At 26.7% G+C, this 18101-nt stretch overlaps 4 protein-coding genes across 5 annotated transcripts; 2 read left to right on the top strand and 2 right to left on the bottom strand.

The window, feature by feature from the left end:
* The first annotated feature begins 5035 nt into the window (after window positions 1-5035).
* Window positions 5036-10282, top strand: LOC132944478 (inactive serine/threonine-protein kinase 19-like). Of its 2 annotated transcripts, XM_061013847.1 has the most exons (7): window positions 5036-5355; window positions 5516-5688; window positions 5753-5979; window positions 6044-6200; window positions 8992-9086; window positions 9159-9255; window positions 10154-10282. In XM_061013847.1, the coding sequence occupies exons 1-6, from the start codon at window positions 5337-5339 to the stop codon at window positions 9196-9198; spliced, it is 711 nt and encodes a 236-aa protein (XP_060869830.1). In that variant the 5' UTR covers window positions 5036-5336; the 3' UTR covers window positions 9199-9255; window positions 10154-10282. The 2 variants fall into 2 exon arrangements, with proteins under 2 accessions (XP_060869830.1, XP_060869831.1); XM_061013848.1 differs by lacking the exons at window positions 8992-9086; window positions 9159-9255; window positions 10154-10282 and adding an exon at window positions 6307-7542.
* LOC132944480 (ubiquitin-fold modifier 1) lies at window positions 9306-9631 on the bottom strand. The gene has a single exon (XM_061013850.1). It carries the CDS (start codon window positions 9629-9631, stop codon window positions 9356-9358), a length of 276 nt encoding a protein of 91 aa, XP_060869833.1. The 3' UTR covers window positions 9306-9355.
* LOC132944477 (putative sodium-coupled neutral amino acid transporter 10) lies at window positions 10154-17153 on the top strand. The gene is made up of 10 exons (XM_061013846.1): window positions 10154-10282; window positions 10356-10473; window positions 10539-10712; window positions 10890-10996; window positions 11071-11192; window positions 11713-11861; window positions 12886-13022; window positions 13130-13360; window positions 13441-13540; window positions 15939-17153. Exons 1-10 carry the CDS (start codon window positions 10205-10207, stop codon window positions 16589-16591), a joined length of 1869 nt encoding a protein of 622 aa, XP_060869829.1. The 5' UTR covers window positions 10154-10204; the 3' UTR covers window positions 16592-17153.
* On the bottom strand, window positions 11855-12619 carry LOC132944479 (uncharacterized). The gene is made up of 2 exons (XM_061013849.1): window positions 12392-12619; window positions 11855-12269 (listed from the first exon to the last, which is right to left on the bottom strand). Exon 2 carries the CDS (start codon window positions 12258-12260, stop codon window positions 11880-11882), a length of 381 nt encoding a protein of 126 aa, XP_060869832.1. The 5' UTR covers window positions 12261-12269; window positions 12392-12619; the 3' UTR covers window positions 11855-11879.
* Window positions 17154-18101: the final 948 nt, after the last annotated feature.

An 18101-nucleotide genomic window follows, 5' to 3' on the forward strand; every position in this document is an offset into this window, starting at 1 on the left:
TAGAGTTACGCCAAAAACCAAAACCAATTATGTGTAAAAAATCCCGTTTTTCCTTAATTTTTATGTTGTTTTCCTCAGCGCTTTTTAAAACTATTGGAAATTTTAAATTTTTGACCTTCCCAATGCACCAACAATATTTACCTTCCCATCGTAAGACAGGTTAGAAAAATTGAAAACTGACAATGTCCGCAAACAGCTCAAGATAAGTCAAAATATTTGGAAAATGTTAAGGTGTATAAAAAATGCTAATATAAATATTTAGTCAATATTTCATGTATTGAGTTATTAGTTTTTGAATTACAACAAAATAAGAAAATCACTTCTTCAGAAATCGAGTGAATATCTAATGTTGAAAATATTTTAATTTCGAAAGCTAATAAAAATTTAATTAGACTTTCTTAAACTTTTTTTTTTTTTGATAAAAGTAGATAACCCTATAAGGAATCTTGTATTACATTTTAAAACCTTAGATTTAAAAATAAAATTTTAATGAATTTCTAACTCAAAATAATTTGCACAATTTCTTGAGTTTTCCATATTTTGTCAAGATTTGAACTTTAAATGCTAATAAAAAAAAATTGTGACATAGATTTTTAATATTTTTCAAATGTCATTAAACAATATAGTATATATAGTAGGAGCCGTACATAGCACTAATACTTTGAGTAAATTAAAACAAGTTATCTATATTATAATGTTGAACATTAAATTAATGTTAATGAAAGTATGAACAAGTAATTTTTATGAAGAATAATACTATAGTGTAATATCACTGGAATTATTTTAGTTATCCCAGATAATAAAAAAAAGAAGTTAATTTTTATTTTGAAAATTATTTAGAATAATTACAGTGGTTACTAGTTATACCGTGTGATTAATAATATCAATACAAACAATTTAATAAGTTTAACTTAATGGCATTTTATAACAATAAAATTTTTTTTAAGAAAACCATTATTTAACAAAAAAAATTGTTATACCGCTTGTGTGTCACCATACTTATTTGATTAAAAATCAAGAAAGTAAAATAACTGAACAAATAACAATATACTTTTGTTTTGTGTCGTCTTTATTTTCACTGTTTTCTTCTTGGCAACGTTTTGTCTTCGTCAATTGAACTGGATCTTGAAATTAACTTTTCATACATTGATTTATTTTGAAATGGTCTGGGCCTTTTAATAACTTATAAGTTCAATCATATCTTCTCTGCTGAGTACTTCTTGCCTTAACAATCTTTCAGCAACCTAATGAACAAGAAATAATTTGTACAGATATTTATTTAGTATGCTAATAAGGTATATGGATACATTGGTTTTCATTCTGTCAGTAAAGTATTCACCATAGCATTAAGTCTATTTATTTTATTATAAAATGGTCAAATAGCTAGTAATTTAACATAGCATTGGACTTAATACCTTAAGAGGACACCTGAATGTGTTCTGTTATATAAGCGTATAACATGGCAAAAACTGTTTTGTGCGGGAAAGAACCAAGAAATTTGCTGAAATTATACACTGATATGTGCCTAAACCACCAGTAGGACTTAAAGCTATTTAAAGTGAATAATGAGTAAAATAATCATGTCGTAATATCCCAAGATATTTAAATTAATTTTGAAGAAACTCAAAAGAAACAATAGGTAACTAAATTTTTTATGGATAAAAAACTACTTGAAACGTTTAAATAGTTATTTCTTCATCCAATAAATATGACACAATATAATTAGTACGGAAAGATAACTTGCAAAAAGTACACTAACATAGTATACTTATATACTAACCTTTATAATGTCGCTCTTGTGCTTTTTAAATAGTTCCATAGTATCATCATATGCTTTAGTGACCAATATTTTTATTTCTGACTATCAATTGAGCTGTAGCTTTAGAATATGGTTTTTGACAAGGATATTTAATTTTTTAAACAAACATTCCCCAGCTTTTCACTCATTTCAAATTATGCAACCTAAAATATCATTATCTAAATTAAGTATATCTGTATTTTATTTAATTTTATTAACCTTTTCACTGAAAATTGTGTATGCTATGTGAAAAAAAGTACGGTAACATCATTGGCGCAAATCGCAGGGGTGCTAAGGGTGCTTAGCATCCTGAATTTTATGTTAGCACCCCAAATCCTGTGATTATCACTTATAGTACTACCACCATAATATTTCCATTACAACTAAATTTATTAAAAATTCAAAAACAAATTCAAAAAATTTTGGTGCTTAAGCCCCCCTGATATTTTTGGGTGATTTACGCCTATGGGTAACATGCAAATGATAATATTACAAAATACAAGAACGTAATAGTACGTCTGAAAATGTGAATGGGCTACTTTTATGAACATAATAGTACATCCAGTGAAGTGAAAGTGTTAATGGTCTGTGTACAACCATGATCTCAGTACCTGTGCATATGCGCTTTCAGTAACTTTTTTTAAATCCTCTTGTGCACCAGTTGTAATTTTATTAAAGAATACTTGTTATGATACTAACCGCCAAGAGTCATGCACATTTTATTGAACAACTTAAGTTTTGAATAAGTTTTGGGTAAATATCGAGCATATCCTTGTCCTTTACCTCTAGTCCTTCCTTTATTGAAACCTAATAAAAACATAAATACATTTAAATCAAACAGACTTACAAAATATAATACTTGACATGACATCAGATCAAAATTTACTATGTCTTTCAAATTTATTGCAGAAAAATATATATTGGAAAACTAAGCACCAAAATATGTTTTAAAATAAAATTATATATTTATATCACATCATTCCAAATATGAAATTATAAAGGAAAACCTTTTCTATGATTTCATGGTTAAATTTTGAAGTAGTTAATTATAATTAACCATTGATCAATAAAGTGGCTAATTATTATTAGTCCTGTTCAAAGAATAATAATAATAAAAATAATAAACATGTCGGAAAGATCATACAAAATATTATTGTTCTCGGTATGTATGATATTTTTTAACAATTTTGATATGCATTTTAAAATGTTATGCTATTTAATCGTACATAAAATCATTTTCATATGTTACGTGGATGAAAGAAAGAGATAACAAACCTTTCTGTCATATATCTAAAAAAAATATATATATAAATGTTTAACAATACTTTTAATAATGGATCTGCATACTGTAAGAACCAGCCACAAACAGCATGACCAGCTTCATGATAAGCGACTATTATTTTCTCATCAGCCTGCCAAACTCTTCTCTCCTCAACAGCTTGTTCAAAATGCTGCATTTTGAAATACTAGACACTGGTTCTCTTGCTGTTAGTGCTGCTTCATTGTATACATTTGCAATATCTGCTCCTGGAATACAATAAAAAACAATACTATTATATTTGTTTTAAAACTTAAGAACTTTTGGTTAAGGGGATTGCAACCAGAATGTACTAATCATTAGATTTATGAAAACTGATTTAAATTTGTTACTATGTCTACTCAAGATCGTTCAGGCCACTTTTTTAAATAGTGTTCATAAACTTCTATACATTTTGTTTGAATATTTAAAATTTACAAAAATTTAAAAGTTGATTTTTCGAAAATTAAATGAAATATTTTAAAATGTTGCCTGACGAGGTCCATCAGTAGGATTGACAAAAAGTACATACAAATGAAAAAAAATTGTTTACCGTTCACGCGCGCGATACCAAAATGGTTACTTGGACGTGCACATGCGGGAGCGCTTTGCTATTTTATTTACACAGTCACACACACTAATAATCACTTACTATGCACACATTTAAAAGGCCCCTCATGCATACAATTTGGAAATTGCCTATTTTTAACTCCTTAAAAGTTAAAACTGTCAGTTTGCAATCCCCTTAAGGTAGTTTCCTGAACATACACATGACACTAGGTAGTCTCACACACACACTGAATAAAAATGAATCAAAACACTATAATTTTGTAAACGGGAAAGTAAATAAGAAACAAGAAACTTCAAATATTTGTCTAAAAATATTTATATGAAATAATATGCACTAACAACTGTAAAAAAATCGACTATATGCAAAATATGCCTTAACACCCAAAAACATGCACTATCAAACTTCATATTATTATTACAATTGTTATGAAACGGATTTGTATTTCAGTTAGCATGTTTTAGTAGTCGACGTCAGCTCTGTAGTGTGGCGGCCCGTAGAGAATCAGGACTAGAGTCACCACACTAGTTAAGATAAACTTAGACCTGTGTTAAAACCAGCCGGTCATGGGTAGACCGCATCCTACAGCGGTCGGTAGAACTTGTTTACCGGTAGACCGCATACTATATAACAGCCACCTTATGAGATGAAAGATTCACATGGACACGCGTATTTAATGGTAATATTGTACAACCCATGATATTACGTACCGTGTGTCCACGAAAGTTGGGTACCTATATACACTCAGTTACCTAAATTACTCAGTAAGTTTCTGCGTATTCTGCGTATCCGCGCAGTTTGAGATTACAATTAACATTTAAGAAATACTGTACCACTCACCGGCAATGTGATTTCGCGTCATAAATGTATTATCTGTGACGCGCGCAATATTGATGTGCAAATCGGAAAATGAAAATAAAAATTATAAAAACATCGTACATTCAAACCATAGACCTATAAAGTATAAACTAGTATGGAATATTCTATGAAAATAGTTTATAACCGTTTACAATTCAAACGGCATTAACAACCATAGATTAGTATATTATAACAACTACGGTTCAAGCGGATAATATATATTATTTACTTATAGCTAGCCCCTTAGATCATATTGTACAATATCACGATTCAAGACAAATTAAATTAAATTTGTCATGTACAATTAATATTATATATTTGTATAAGATATTTTAGAGGCCACGACTGATAAGTTGCTCGTGTTTCGAGTCCATTTTATCCATAGATAATAAAGATCTTTATTATCTATGATTATATCATTATTATTGTTCTATGATTATAATATCTTAGTCCGTGGTAGACACTTTTCTATATATTTTCTATATTTAATCTATTCTGTGATCATACTATTCATACTACAGAATGTTCTATTTGTTATTCTGTGGTATTATCTTAAATCATGGTATTTATTGTCAATGGTAATAGTTATTACTTACTTACTACCTAATTATTATTTAATTTTTTTTTTTTAATATTGAATATTATCCCCACAAAGTGATGTGTTTAACAAATAAAAACTTATATGATTTTTTCTACGAAAATATAGTATTTAATTAAAGTATTAATTGATGTACCTAATCAATAATATTGAGATACAAGACGTATACTATATCCGTTTGATTTTTATTTATTTACTTTGAATTGGAAATTTGGAAATGTCTTCTTCGGATATTGGTAAATATAGTTATAACATACTATTTAAACATTAAGTAAATTGTTATTATTGTAGATTTCATACTATGTACAATGTACAAACTACATTATCTGTTGAATAATAAAGTATATTTGGTTAATTTTAAAAAGTGTATTTGTTTTAATATCAAATTATCTTTAGATGACAACAGTATACCGATAAATGATTTACCCAATGATACAGAAGCAGCCATAAGGTATATTAAAACATTATTACCAGTAACTGTAAAGGATACATTTAAATACCCACCGGTTGTATTTATTCACCAACTATATGATATAGTACATAATAAGACATTAATTAATAAAGAGCTGGTTGGTAAATATAATTTGAATTCCTTGTTCATTATAGAATGTGTCATTTAAATTTTATCCATAGGAGATATTAAGAAAGCAGTCCAAGATACAAAAACTTACAATTGGAACTTCTGATTCTTCTTCAGCATTAATATTATATGAAGATTATGTTAAGTACACATTAAATATATATCCAGAAAACCGTTGTGTCAACAAATTTTTAAACGTTATTTTACCTTCAATAAAATCATTTGGAGTACAAAAATGTACATTGCTTCAACAATTTAAATTGCAGCAATACGAATTGACGTAATTATTTAAATTAAATGTCTGTTTTATTTTCTTGGTAATAAATAATATGACCCATTTACAGAGAATTGATCAACTGTGGACTTTTATTGATTAGAAATCAAGAAAGTTATTGGATATCTTTTCCATCATCTGGTAACTTTATAAAGCGTTACATTGAAGGTCGAAAATATATTATTCAAATAATTAAACGGAGAAAATTTCAAGAGATATTAGAAAGTGTAAGTTGCTTATGAGTCTACTACTATTTTTTACAAAAATTCTGAAGCAAATTTTTCTAATTATTTTCAAAACTATTCTACCTAATTCTCGACCTAAATTCTGTAGAGTAAAACAATTAACAAGTGCACAGAGTAAAATTGGAAAAATTGGAAAAATTGGAAAAATAATTACACTGCACATGTGTCTTCCTAGATGTTTCAAAATTCGGAAATGCACTCTCAACTATAGCCAACATTTAATATTTCAACTGGTGTCTCCAAAGGAATCTAGGAAAAATAATCTCCTGAATAAAAACCTCTGGATAAAAAATCTACAGCAAAAAAAACACATAAGTATACCAACTATTGGATACAACTGTCAAAAATAATAACTAATAATAATAAAAAATGAAAAATTTGAATGATAATTTTTAGAATATTATCTTGGTCAGACAGTTCGATTGCGCATAAATTAAAAATAAATAATAATTTATCTATATAATATTTAGTCGGTCAGTTTATTACAAAAAAAAGTTTCTCAGACCTCAGTTCGCTTACACATAATATAAAAAAAATTATGATAATAATAACTAATAATAATTTAAAAAAATGAAAAATTTGAATGATAATTTTTATAATTTTATCTTGGTCAGACAGTTTGCTTATGAATATTTAGTCAGTCAGTTTGTTATAAAAAAAGTTAGTCAGTTCGCTTGCGTATGTTATTAAACACAGCTGTTAAAAATTCTCCAATGGTTATATTATTTTTATTTTGTCTTTTAACTAATTTATTTAGACAGATGTTTTCAATTTGATTGTGGCCTTTTATATTGTACTACTCTCTTTGGGTTCACCTAAAGCATCTATAGCTAACTTGGCTCGATCAGCATTAATTTTGTTTTTAATTTTTCTTATAAGTTTCCGTATTGAGGGCATTTTTGACCTACAAGTTTTGAGAACCTTTTATTCAATTCTTCTTGTTGGTTCTGTTTTAAAATTAGAGTGAATTGACCTCTTATTAAATTCAAAGGTAAGATTATTATCTAGGCAATATTATAGGCTTTTATGATATTTTAATTTTAATGCGAGTTATGAGTATTTTAAGATCTACAATTATATACAAGTATTTGCTTTGAGGATTTTTATCTGGGGGTTTTTGTTCTGAGAATTTTTTCCAATTACCCTCCCAAGGGAGTTCTCGCGTCTGTTCTTTATAATTTATGTGCTGCAGATCAACCTTATACTTTAGACACCCACAATGTACATAAATACTATAAATAAAATTTGCCTATTGTTCCTATAAACAAACTGTAAATATCTTGTAAAAATTTAAATAATATATATATATTAATTTATTGCTTAATTGTTTTTTTTTTTATGGAATTTTTACAATATTTAAATTATTAAAATATGTTTTTCGATTACACGATTCAGTACATAAATTAAGATATAAATAATGACTATAATCAGTGGTTCACCAAAGTATATTCATTATTATTCATTTTGCGGAGTAAAATATAGAACAATTAGTCACGACGACCTCAACTCAGTTTTGAGAACAGATTTTAGTGCTCTAAAAAGTATAAAAAATGTATGATGTATAATACCGCTGACCGTCAAAAATTTGTTTTTCTGCGCATCCCCATATGACACCTTGCCATAGTGGAATCGATGGTAGGGTGTCGCATGCTGATGCGCAAAATTGGCTCGTTTTTCACTGGATAGAGCATACAATTTATGTATAACTGTATAAGAAGACTTACTTAATTGATGTTTAAATAAACATTTTTTAAAATTGAGCAATTAGTAACTATCCTTAGACACTGGTTTATTTCTCTCAGAATTTTTTCTTTTTTATATAATAATTTATCATTGAATTCAAATTTAAATCATTCAGAAGTGAATTGGATAATAAGGATTACTAGATTTTTTTTACATACTTGGCATTAAATTAAAACTAATTTTCAAATATTTAAACTAAGTTTCTAAGTTAATAAATCAAATGAATCAAACTGCTTCTTTAGTCATTTTTGTTTATTCTTTTTATTAAAATTTTAAATATTATATTTGATCAGTGATCATGAGTCATTACTAAGTGAAAATGTACTAGAATAAATTGTGCAATATACATCATAGTTATAGTCGTCATCACTATTTAGTATTTACACTTTTTTTTTATAAAACAGTAAATTAATTTAGATGTAATCGACCAAATACCTAAATGTTAAGGGAACATGGTAAGAAAATGTTTTAGTACTCTAAATTAATTTTAATATATAATAAAATAACTAATTGATCATTTTATTTAATATTGACCGATACTGTATTATGGTAAACAAATTTTGCAAATAACACTAATGATGGTTCCGCACACTAACTCTATATTAATAAATAATGAAACACATTTTAATATTAATGAATTATGATTATAATATAGGAGAATTAATAAGATTATATTTATATAAATAACTGATTACCTATAGCAGTCATTGTATAAGGATAAAAGAATTTTTTAATTGTTATATTTTTTTATGAGATTTAATATTTAAATAAACTAGTATTCCAAAAATATTCTTAAACCAGGAATGTTCATAATTCACACGTCCAGAGACCTAACATTTTAGGATATGAGTCATAAAAGCCAGCAGGGTTCTAGTAAAATTCCTATTTATAATTTAATTCTATGTTACTTTAGGAAATTGCTTTTCAAACATCTTAAATAAATGTTGAAAGTTTTTTTCTTTCTTTAAATAGGAAGTACACAATAATAATACACTAAAACATAATAAAAGTATAATATTTATAATTTTAGGATTTAGAAGTTCGTTGTGCTAAGGTATCAAAGATAAAAGAACTCGGTTTTAAATACTTTTTACATGATATTAAAGGATCAGAAGATATAATAAAGTAATATAAGTTACAAACAATATATGAACAATAAGTATTTTATTAATGAACATAAACTTAATATTTACCTAGAATGAATACAACATCAGGATGTCTTTTAAGAATTGCTTGAAGAACAATTTTTCGTTCTTATACAAATGGAATTATTTTACTTACAATTTATTATAAGGTATTGTATAGAAAAATAAAAAATAAATGTTTAATAAAATAATACAAATCGAAACAGATTATTTGAAAATTTATTTAAAAATTTAATATTATATTACATATTAACATTTAATTAATCCGACTCTATCTCTTGGTATAAGCCTCAGGTCTGATCCATGTTTTAGAAAAACAACACCCGCAGTTTGTTGTGGGTTTATACCGATCCCATCATCTGTAATTATGGCTGATGTTTCGGGTGATACTTTGAACTCTTCAGCTGCAAATTTTAAAACGGCAGTGAATGGAGCAGCTTCTGGTACCTTAAGTATTTTAAAAGGTAGTTTTGGATCCGATGTTAATGTTATTTTGAATCCTACTGTTTGAATAGAATCTCCCATTTTGTACAGTTTGTTTAGCACTGTTTCAGAAAATACTTGTACACAAGTCAAAAAACATAGAACTACCAAAGTTTGATTAATATTTACAGCTAGTCAAGTATAATCAGTAAATTAGTTAGTAAAGTTTTAGTGCCTTTCACTATTTCTTTTTTCTCGTCTATCATAAACTTAATTCTTATCACCGCTGATGTGGTGTCCAGGGTTTCCCAGAATGTCTTATCAAACATAACTACGTGTTTGTTTCTGAGTTCATACATATTATTTATGTTAACTTTAACACTTGGCAGTTTTTTAAATTGTATTCAACACAATCTTTTAGGCGATAGGTATACGCGAATAATAAATATCCAATTATAAGTTTTACATTCTGTTTTTGTTAAAAGATTAACAATTAATATAATATGAAAACATTCAACCTCACAATTTTAACAGCATAATTTCATTAAAATTATTTATTTTAGAATGTAAAATTGACGATAAATAATATTGTTAAGTTTTAAAATTTGCAAATTTTTTAACTAGGTACTATGACTAACCTATTTAAAACAGTTGAATGAGAAATACGTTTTTAAAATGAGAGCCCATGTAATGACGTTAGCCAACAGCATTATCGGTGTTAGCATACTAGCTATGCCATTTTGTTATAAAGAGGTAAACATGATATTGTATTATAATTTAAAAATATATAACTAATGTGTACCTCTATATTTATTCATATATATAGTGTGGAATAGTACTTTCAACATTATTATTGGTGTTAAGTAATTTGATGTCAAGAGCCTCTTGTCATTTTCTATTAAAGTCTGCTATTAAATCGAGGACACGAGATTTTGAATTTCTAGGTATGCAACTACATTTGTTTTTACAAAATTTTATATTAATAGTTGATTGATATTATTTATTTCAGCATTCCATTTATTTGGAAAACTAGGGAAAGTCACTGTTGAGTTGAGCATAATAATGTTTCTTATGGGGACCTGTATTGCATTCTTTGTTGTTATGGGTGATTTAGGACCACAGATTATTGGTAACACGTTTAACATAAAAAATACTGCAGCTCTTCGTCCAAGCATTATGATTGGTAAATATTGTATGATATTATAATCATAAAAATTATAATTTGTGAGATTAATTAATCATAATTTTTACAAATATAAATTATATATTTATATAACTATGTTAAGATTATTGAACTGCCCTTTGGATTGATTAATATTATGCAATTGCTTTTATTTATGTTAATACAAATTATTTATAGGTTTAGCTGCATTTGTAGTATTACCGTTGGGATTGTTACGTGATGTTAATAGTTTAAATACAATTTGTACAGCAGCAATAATATTTTATGCTTGTTTAGTATTTAAGGTATGTCTTTAGATTAAATAAATAATATTTACAATATTAATTACACCTTTTATAATTTGTTATACTTTTTTCAGATTTTCATTGAAGCTTTTGACAAACTTTTCTCTTTTGTTTGGGTTTCAGAAATATATTTTTGGAAACCAGTTGGTCTTTTCCAATGTTTACCAATATTTTCAATGTCTTTATTTTGTCAAACGTAAGAATTAAGTATTATTTGTAGATATTATAGTACTTAATAATTAATATGATTTTACTAAATTATAATACATATTTTATCTTTCAACTTAAAATATTATTTCATTAAGAGTTATTTGATTACAATTAAAGAATGTTTTGTATATTTGTCTTAATTCTATTCCATACAAATTGCTTAAAATATCTAATCCTATTTAACATTTTATTTTAAAATAAATATTCATAGTAATATATAGCTTATAAAAGCATTTAAACTAGCCGTGCTGACTCGATAATTATGCATGCCGACTAATCAATCAAACCAAAATTAAATCTCTTATAGAATAAAATAATTTCTCTATGATGAATGTATAATTTACTTATTTTTATAATTTTGAAAATAAAATATCTTTTTACAATTACCAATTGTATGAAATATTTTCATTCGGTATTTGTTAATTTATAATTGTTAACTGTATTTGTTGATTGTTTTCAAATTAAATAAAATATTAATTATATTTATAAAATTGTATGTTTAATAGACAGCTGTTTGATATATTTGAGACAATTACAAATGAATCATTGGATAAGTTAAATGCAGTAATACGCTCATCGATGAATATGTGCACTAGTGTTTATATTAGTGTAGGAATTCTGGGATATATTGCACATTACGACTCAGTATTAACAGGTAAAACAATTTATTTTATTAATCGTAAATAATAGTTTGTAACAAAAATTCAGAGTTTTCTGACCACATACAATTATTGTTATTTTTTCTAAATGTTTTTGACTTTCCACAAAAATTACATGACCATTTAATTGTGCCTTTGGACTTTTTTATTGTACGACATGTTACAGTTTTTCCTGGTATTAGCAAAGTATCACAACCTTTACAGATGTTTCTTTTAATTTCTGGATCAATTTTTAGTAAACTTTTTTGTGATAAACCTTTCATTATAGAGTTATATGTTGATGATAAACCAGGACATTGTTCAGCCAAAGCTGTACTTAATTGATATAGGTAATTAATTCGATTTTGGGTTATCTCCATATTGAATTCTTGTTTTTTCTTCTCAGTTTTTGTCATATTTATAACCTAAAATATTTAATTATTGCTAATTGATTATAATATGATATTAAACTGGGTGAATTACTTATTATTAATAATAAAACAAATTCTCTCTTCAATAGTTCAATATTTTAAACAATTGTACTTACTTCTATCACAGATTATCTCTGCTTCTATGATTTATTAATATAATTTACTAATACAATTTAAATTTAGTTTTAGAATTAATTGCATATTAAATTATTAACTGTCGAATAATTGTCTGTAATACTCTTCACTTTTGTTCATCATATTTCATTGATCCGTTTTATTTTATTATTTGTTTTGTTTACAATTTACATCAGCAAAATTTCGTTTTGTACACTATCAAATATGATTGTTATAATCATGGCAATACAATTCTGCGATAAAACTGTTTTTTAAAAAGTTATCATGTAGCCGTCAGTGTAGCCAACCAAATGTTTTGAACAATTTTCAAATTATTAATAAAAATAATATAATATTGTATTGTATTATTTGTACAGTTACGTTTTAAAGAATATTCCTAAAATATTGAATAGTATTATTATATTATATAATTTATTTGTTAAGCATACTGTTTAATTAGAGTAAATATTTAATTTAAATGTTATATTATTTACAGGGAACATTCTTACTAGTTTTTCACAATGCCTGTCCAGTGACATAATTAAAATTGGTTTTGTTATGTCTATTGCTGTTAGTTTTCCTTTAGTAATATTTCCATGCCGTTCATCAATATACTCTCTACTTGCTACAAAAGTAAGATTACAACTCGGATAACCAGACTATTTACAATTAATTTCAAATTAAGTATAATTAATATAATCCTGATTGGTAAAATATAATTTTAAATTTGTTTTCTTAAGGATTATGTACTCGTATCTGGAGGAAGACAACATATTGCAGAAACCCCTTTCAAATGCATCACATTTTTTATAGTATTGTTTTCTTTAGTCACCGGTTTATTAATGCCTAATATAGAAGTGGTATTGGGACTGATTGGATCCACCATAGGAGTTATGATAAATGTTATGTTTCCTTCTATGTTTTTAGTACGTGTGGCAAATAAAAGTCCTAAAGAAAGGTTTTGGGCTAGAGTAAGTGTGTCAACTTGTTTAGTAAATGATAATAAATAATTTTGTGTTAAAGTAATATTAACTATACATTTTTTTTTCAGTTTATATTTTTTGTAGGTATATTTATTATGGTAATGGGAACTTTGGCTAATCTTTTTGCTATACAACAAACATTTTCAAATACGAAAACAGTTCATAGAGGTAAAGTAGAAGTGAAAGATTATTTTTACTGATTTGAATAAATTATATGACAACAGTATTTAATATTTATACATTAAATTTCATTCCCACATCTGACACAGTTGGATATTACCTCACTTGAAATAGCCATATCCGTATTAAGAGACTTGCCTCAAACGCTTGTCTTTGCAGGCTACGAACTCTACTCACAAATAATAAACACTCGAGTTTGAAAATTAAAGTTCTTATGTATAAAACATTACTCAAACCTCCATGGACATATGGTCTCCAACTATGGGGTACAGCAAAAGTGTCCAATACTAACAAAATTCAACAATTTCAGAATATTGCCCTTAGGAAAATAACTAATGCTCCACCCTTTGTTTCTAATTATACTTTACATAATGACCTGTCAATTAAAACCGTGACAGAAGAAGCTACATGCTTCTACAAAATCTTTCAAGCCCGTCTACAAACACACCAAAACCCATTCATTAAAAACCTAGCCACCCAAACATTAACTGGCAACCCCAGGCGTCGTCTAAAATGGAGCGTAAAAAAATCAATTACTCAAAAAGTATTAATGTTTTGAAAATATTTTTTTACATAGTTTCAAGTTAAAACAACGTTTTTATAAAAAAATTATATTTTTTTAAGTTTTTACTTTTTTGAATGACAGCATAGTTTTAATTTCATATTCCAAAGCAGAATATTTTTCTAGGTATTTTGATTCATACAAATCAAATTTAGGGCAAGTAGTTTATGAGTTATAAGCATTTAAAGTTTAGATGGGCAGAGTGGAGTGGTATGGGGTTCCCCGCAAAATGCTTGTCCACTACTCTGCTTGTCTAAACTATAAATACTTATAACTTATAAACAATTCGTCCTAATTTTGATTTTTATGGATCAAAATACTTAGAAAAATATTCTGCTTTGGAAAATGAAATTAAAACCCTATGCTGTCATTCAAAGTAAAAAACTTAAAAAAAATATGAGGATAAAAAATATAAATTTTAATAAAAACATTGTTTTTTAACAACTTCAAACTATGTAAAAAAATATTTTCAAAAACATTAATACTTTTTCGGATAATGAGTGTTTTACGCGTAATGAATCACCCTGTATAGTTGAATTCATACAACGCCCAGTCAAGTGCCACTAAAATATAGTGGGTGGCTTCTTATCAAGTACTCATGTATTATAGACTTTATCAAATATGCTTATTGTGCATCAACTGTATGGATTGTATGTATTATTGTGTAAAATAAAAAAATAAAAAAAATACATTAAATTTATTATTAGTTTATTAGTTTCAAACTAATCACATTTAAATTTAAAAAAATTTATTTATTTTAAAATGTTTCTATTAACCACCTTCTTGGTTACGTAAATGCACAATAGGGTTATACTTAAAATATATTTAATAAAAATTAAACTTAATAATAATTAAATTATCAATTGAATTTTGTATGATAAATTATTATGTGGACATTGTGGGAAATCATGATTAAAGAGTTCAGTAAGAACATTTACCCAGGACTTGTCAAAGTTTACTCAGTGTTATTACTGTTTTATAGTATCTCATATTTTCATAGTTTTTTAAATGTACTCTTGTGACTGATATATCTTATCCTAGTCTTATTATAAAATTGTTACTTATCTGTTAGGCATATTATTTTAATATAAATATGTTTTTAGGCTGGGTACACATTTTTTGTTTCTGACCGATTTTTGTAAGGTTTTCGTTGTCATGGTTTCCTTGTAAAGGAAAAATATTGAGTAGCGTGCTATGGTTTAATTCTAAAATATAGATTTGTATTAAATTTTATTTCTAATAATATTATATACAATGCCACCGTGGCATACATGTTTAATTACGTCAGTACTTCCGTGTTAAATTGACTACCCAAATATTTTCAAGACTGCCTGTTAACAATTATCCAGTGACTTGACATCTTCCCTAATAAATGTAATATTTATGTAAACTGTAAAAAACTTAGTTTAGTTTATAGTTATCCCCCACCATTTCATAATCCTGGCTACGCCACTGATCATCTGGGTTATCTTGACTACCTAAATATTTCCAAGACCACCTTGTATAACTAAATAATATACTGTATACTTATAATGTTGAATTAATAATTTTGAGAGAAATTAAAAAATATTATGATGAATTATTTTTACCGGATAAATAAGGTATTTTAAATATACTAACCTATTATACCTACCTAATAAATATAATAACTAAATGTTAATTAAATGTCAAAAATATAACATGAATATACTACTTTTTTATTTAAAAATTGTGCTAGTCGAGATAACACGATTGTGCACCTAACCTAGTAAAACAGAAGTACCAATATTTCTATTAAAATAAAATATTTTTCTTATTTTAATATTTAAAAAAACTGTGTTATAGAAGCTGAATCATTGAATTTTAAACCTATGGATACACATCATGACATTATAAATCCAAAATTGAAAACATCTGAAGAGATAAGAGTTGAACCTCCTATTCCTGTGGAACCTATTATAAAATCAAATGCTGATGTGAAACAAGAAAAATCAGTTAAAGTAGATAATGGAAATACTATAAGTAAAGATGCAATTAACAAAGAGGATGAGGAATTGGAAAAAAGACCTGAAATAGAATTACTAGAAAAGTTAAAAATCCATGAAAAAGAAGAGAAAAAAATATTAGCTGAATCCAAAAAAATTTTAGAAGAATTAAAAGGAGCTCGTCAAGTACAGTTTGAGAAAAATAAAAGAAAACCTGTTAACAATGTAAAGGACTTAAACATCAGCATGAATAAACCAGAAGTTAAAAAAAAAAACCAATTAGTTAAAGATAAGTTGCCTTTACCTTTAGTGTTGAAAGAAGCCAACAGACCTAATAAAATCAAAATGGAAACAATTAGAGATAAACGAGATTTGACGTCAACAGTCCATAGTAATAATGAAGGAAAAGAAGAAAATTGTGATAAAAATGAAAAATCTGTGAATGAAGATGTCCCGAGAATAAAACATGTTGATAACATAGGTAATATTGAAAATATAAGTATATCAAATTGAATATTAAACATTGTAAACATACCCACTTCTTCTTCCCACCATTCCCATCACCATGGTTGATCTCTATATTTTGCAATACTTTATGTATAATTAATTCTAATACAAACGTAATATGTACTTACCACAATTATTGCGGCAATATTTTTTTTAACCTTTTTGTGGACAAATTTGTATTATTTTTATGTGTATTAAATTAAAAGTTCCTATATGGTTAACAGTAAATACAATTTGTATTTAATATTTTCGTGTTACTAAAGTTGTATTATATTCACGGGGTACTCTCTAAGAAATGGAAATGGAAAATAAAATATTTGTTTGGTTATTCAAATTTAATGATTGTTTAATACTTTATTTAATTGTAGAAGCATTCTGCATGAAATTTGAATCTTCTATCTATTATAATTATGTGTAATAAAAACTAAAATTAAGTTATAATTGAATTTCTTATGTAACCGTAACATACCTATGTGCCTTACCAGTTTACGAGTATATTTTATTTATTAATTGTCTATTTTCTGTTTTAACATACATTTTTAAATAATAAATGTACACTACAATAATATTATTTATTATGTAATAGATTCCTTTATGTTCAGCAGCAAGCACCTAAATATTCCTAAACTTTTTAAATATTTTTCAGCATTTTAAAATAAATGTAGTTTAAACGTTTTTATCTTGAATATTTAACTGCTTTTGGTTAAATAAATTCATGTTTTTCTTAAGGGACAGTATGACACTATATGGCCCATTTGTTGTCTCCGTCTTACCAGTGCCGCAACAACCGCAGGGGCAGCCGAGGCAATGCCCCTGTAGAGAACTGCAAATTGTTGGCTCAGGGGGACCCGACGGCGCCCCGCATTTATTTAAAATTTTTAAATAATTGCATTGTAATCTAATGTTTAAATTAAATCAAATAAACTTAATAAAAATATTTATTATGCTATCTATAATTTGTTGTCGAAGAACGGGGCCCCTATTTATCCATAATAATATTTATATTTATCTATAAATGGTCACTGGGCTTTCACATTATATTTTTAGGCTTTTTAAAAAAAAAATCACCATCATTATTTATTTTAGTATAGGTAACCTATAAAAAAATATTATAATATACATAGAACTCAGGACCCCATACATTGCCTTTATCCGGGGCCCCAAGAATCCTAATTGCAGGCTGCATCTTACAAGTGCGTAACAGAACAAATTTACTCAGCAGATCACGTTTAGCACCGTTAGCTTAAAAATTAGAGTTCATCAACCTATTATGAAACATAATGGTAAGAACATTATCCGTGTTTGTATGTTGAGTTTTACATGATATATCAATTTTTTAGCAAGTTATGCATTTTTATTCAATATCATAAAAGATCCACATTTAAACAGATAATGTTCTTACCATCAAGTTTCATAATAGGTAGATTCACTCTAATTTTTAAACTAACGGATTTAAACGTGATCTGCTGAGCACCAACTTACCATTTTACGCACTTGTAAGACCAATAAAACATTT

Source organism: Metopolophium dirhodum, chromosome 5 (genome assembly GCF_019925205.1).
Source record: "Metopolophium dirhodum isolate CAU chromosome 5, ASM1992520v1, whole genome shotgun sequence".
Lineage (NCBI taxonomy): Eukaryota > Metazoa > Arthropoda > Insecta > Hemiptera > Aphididae > Metopolophium > Metopolophium dirhodum.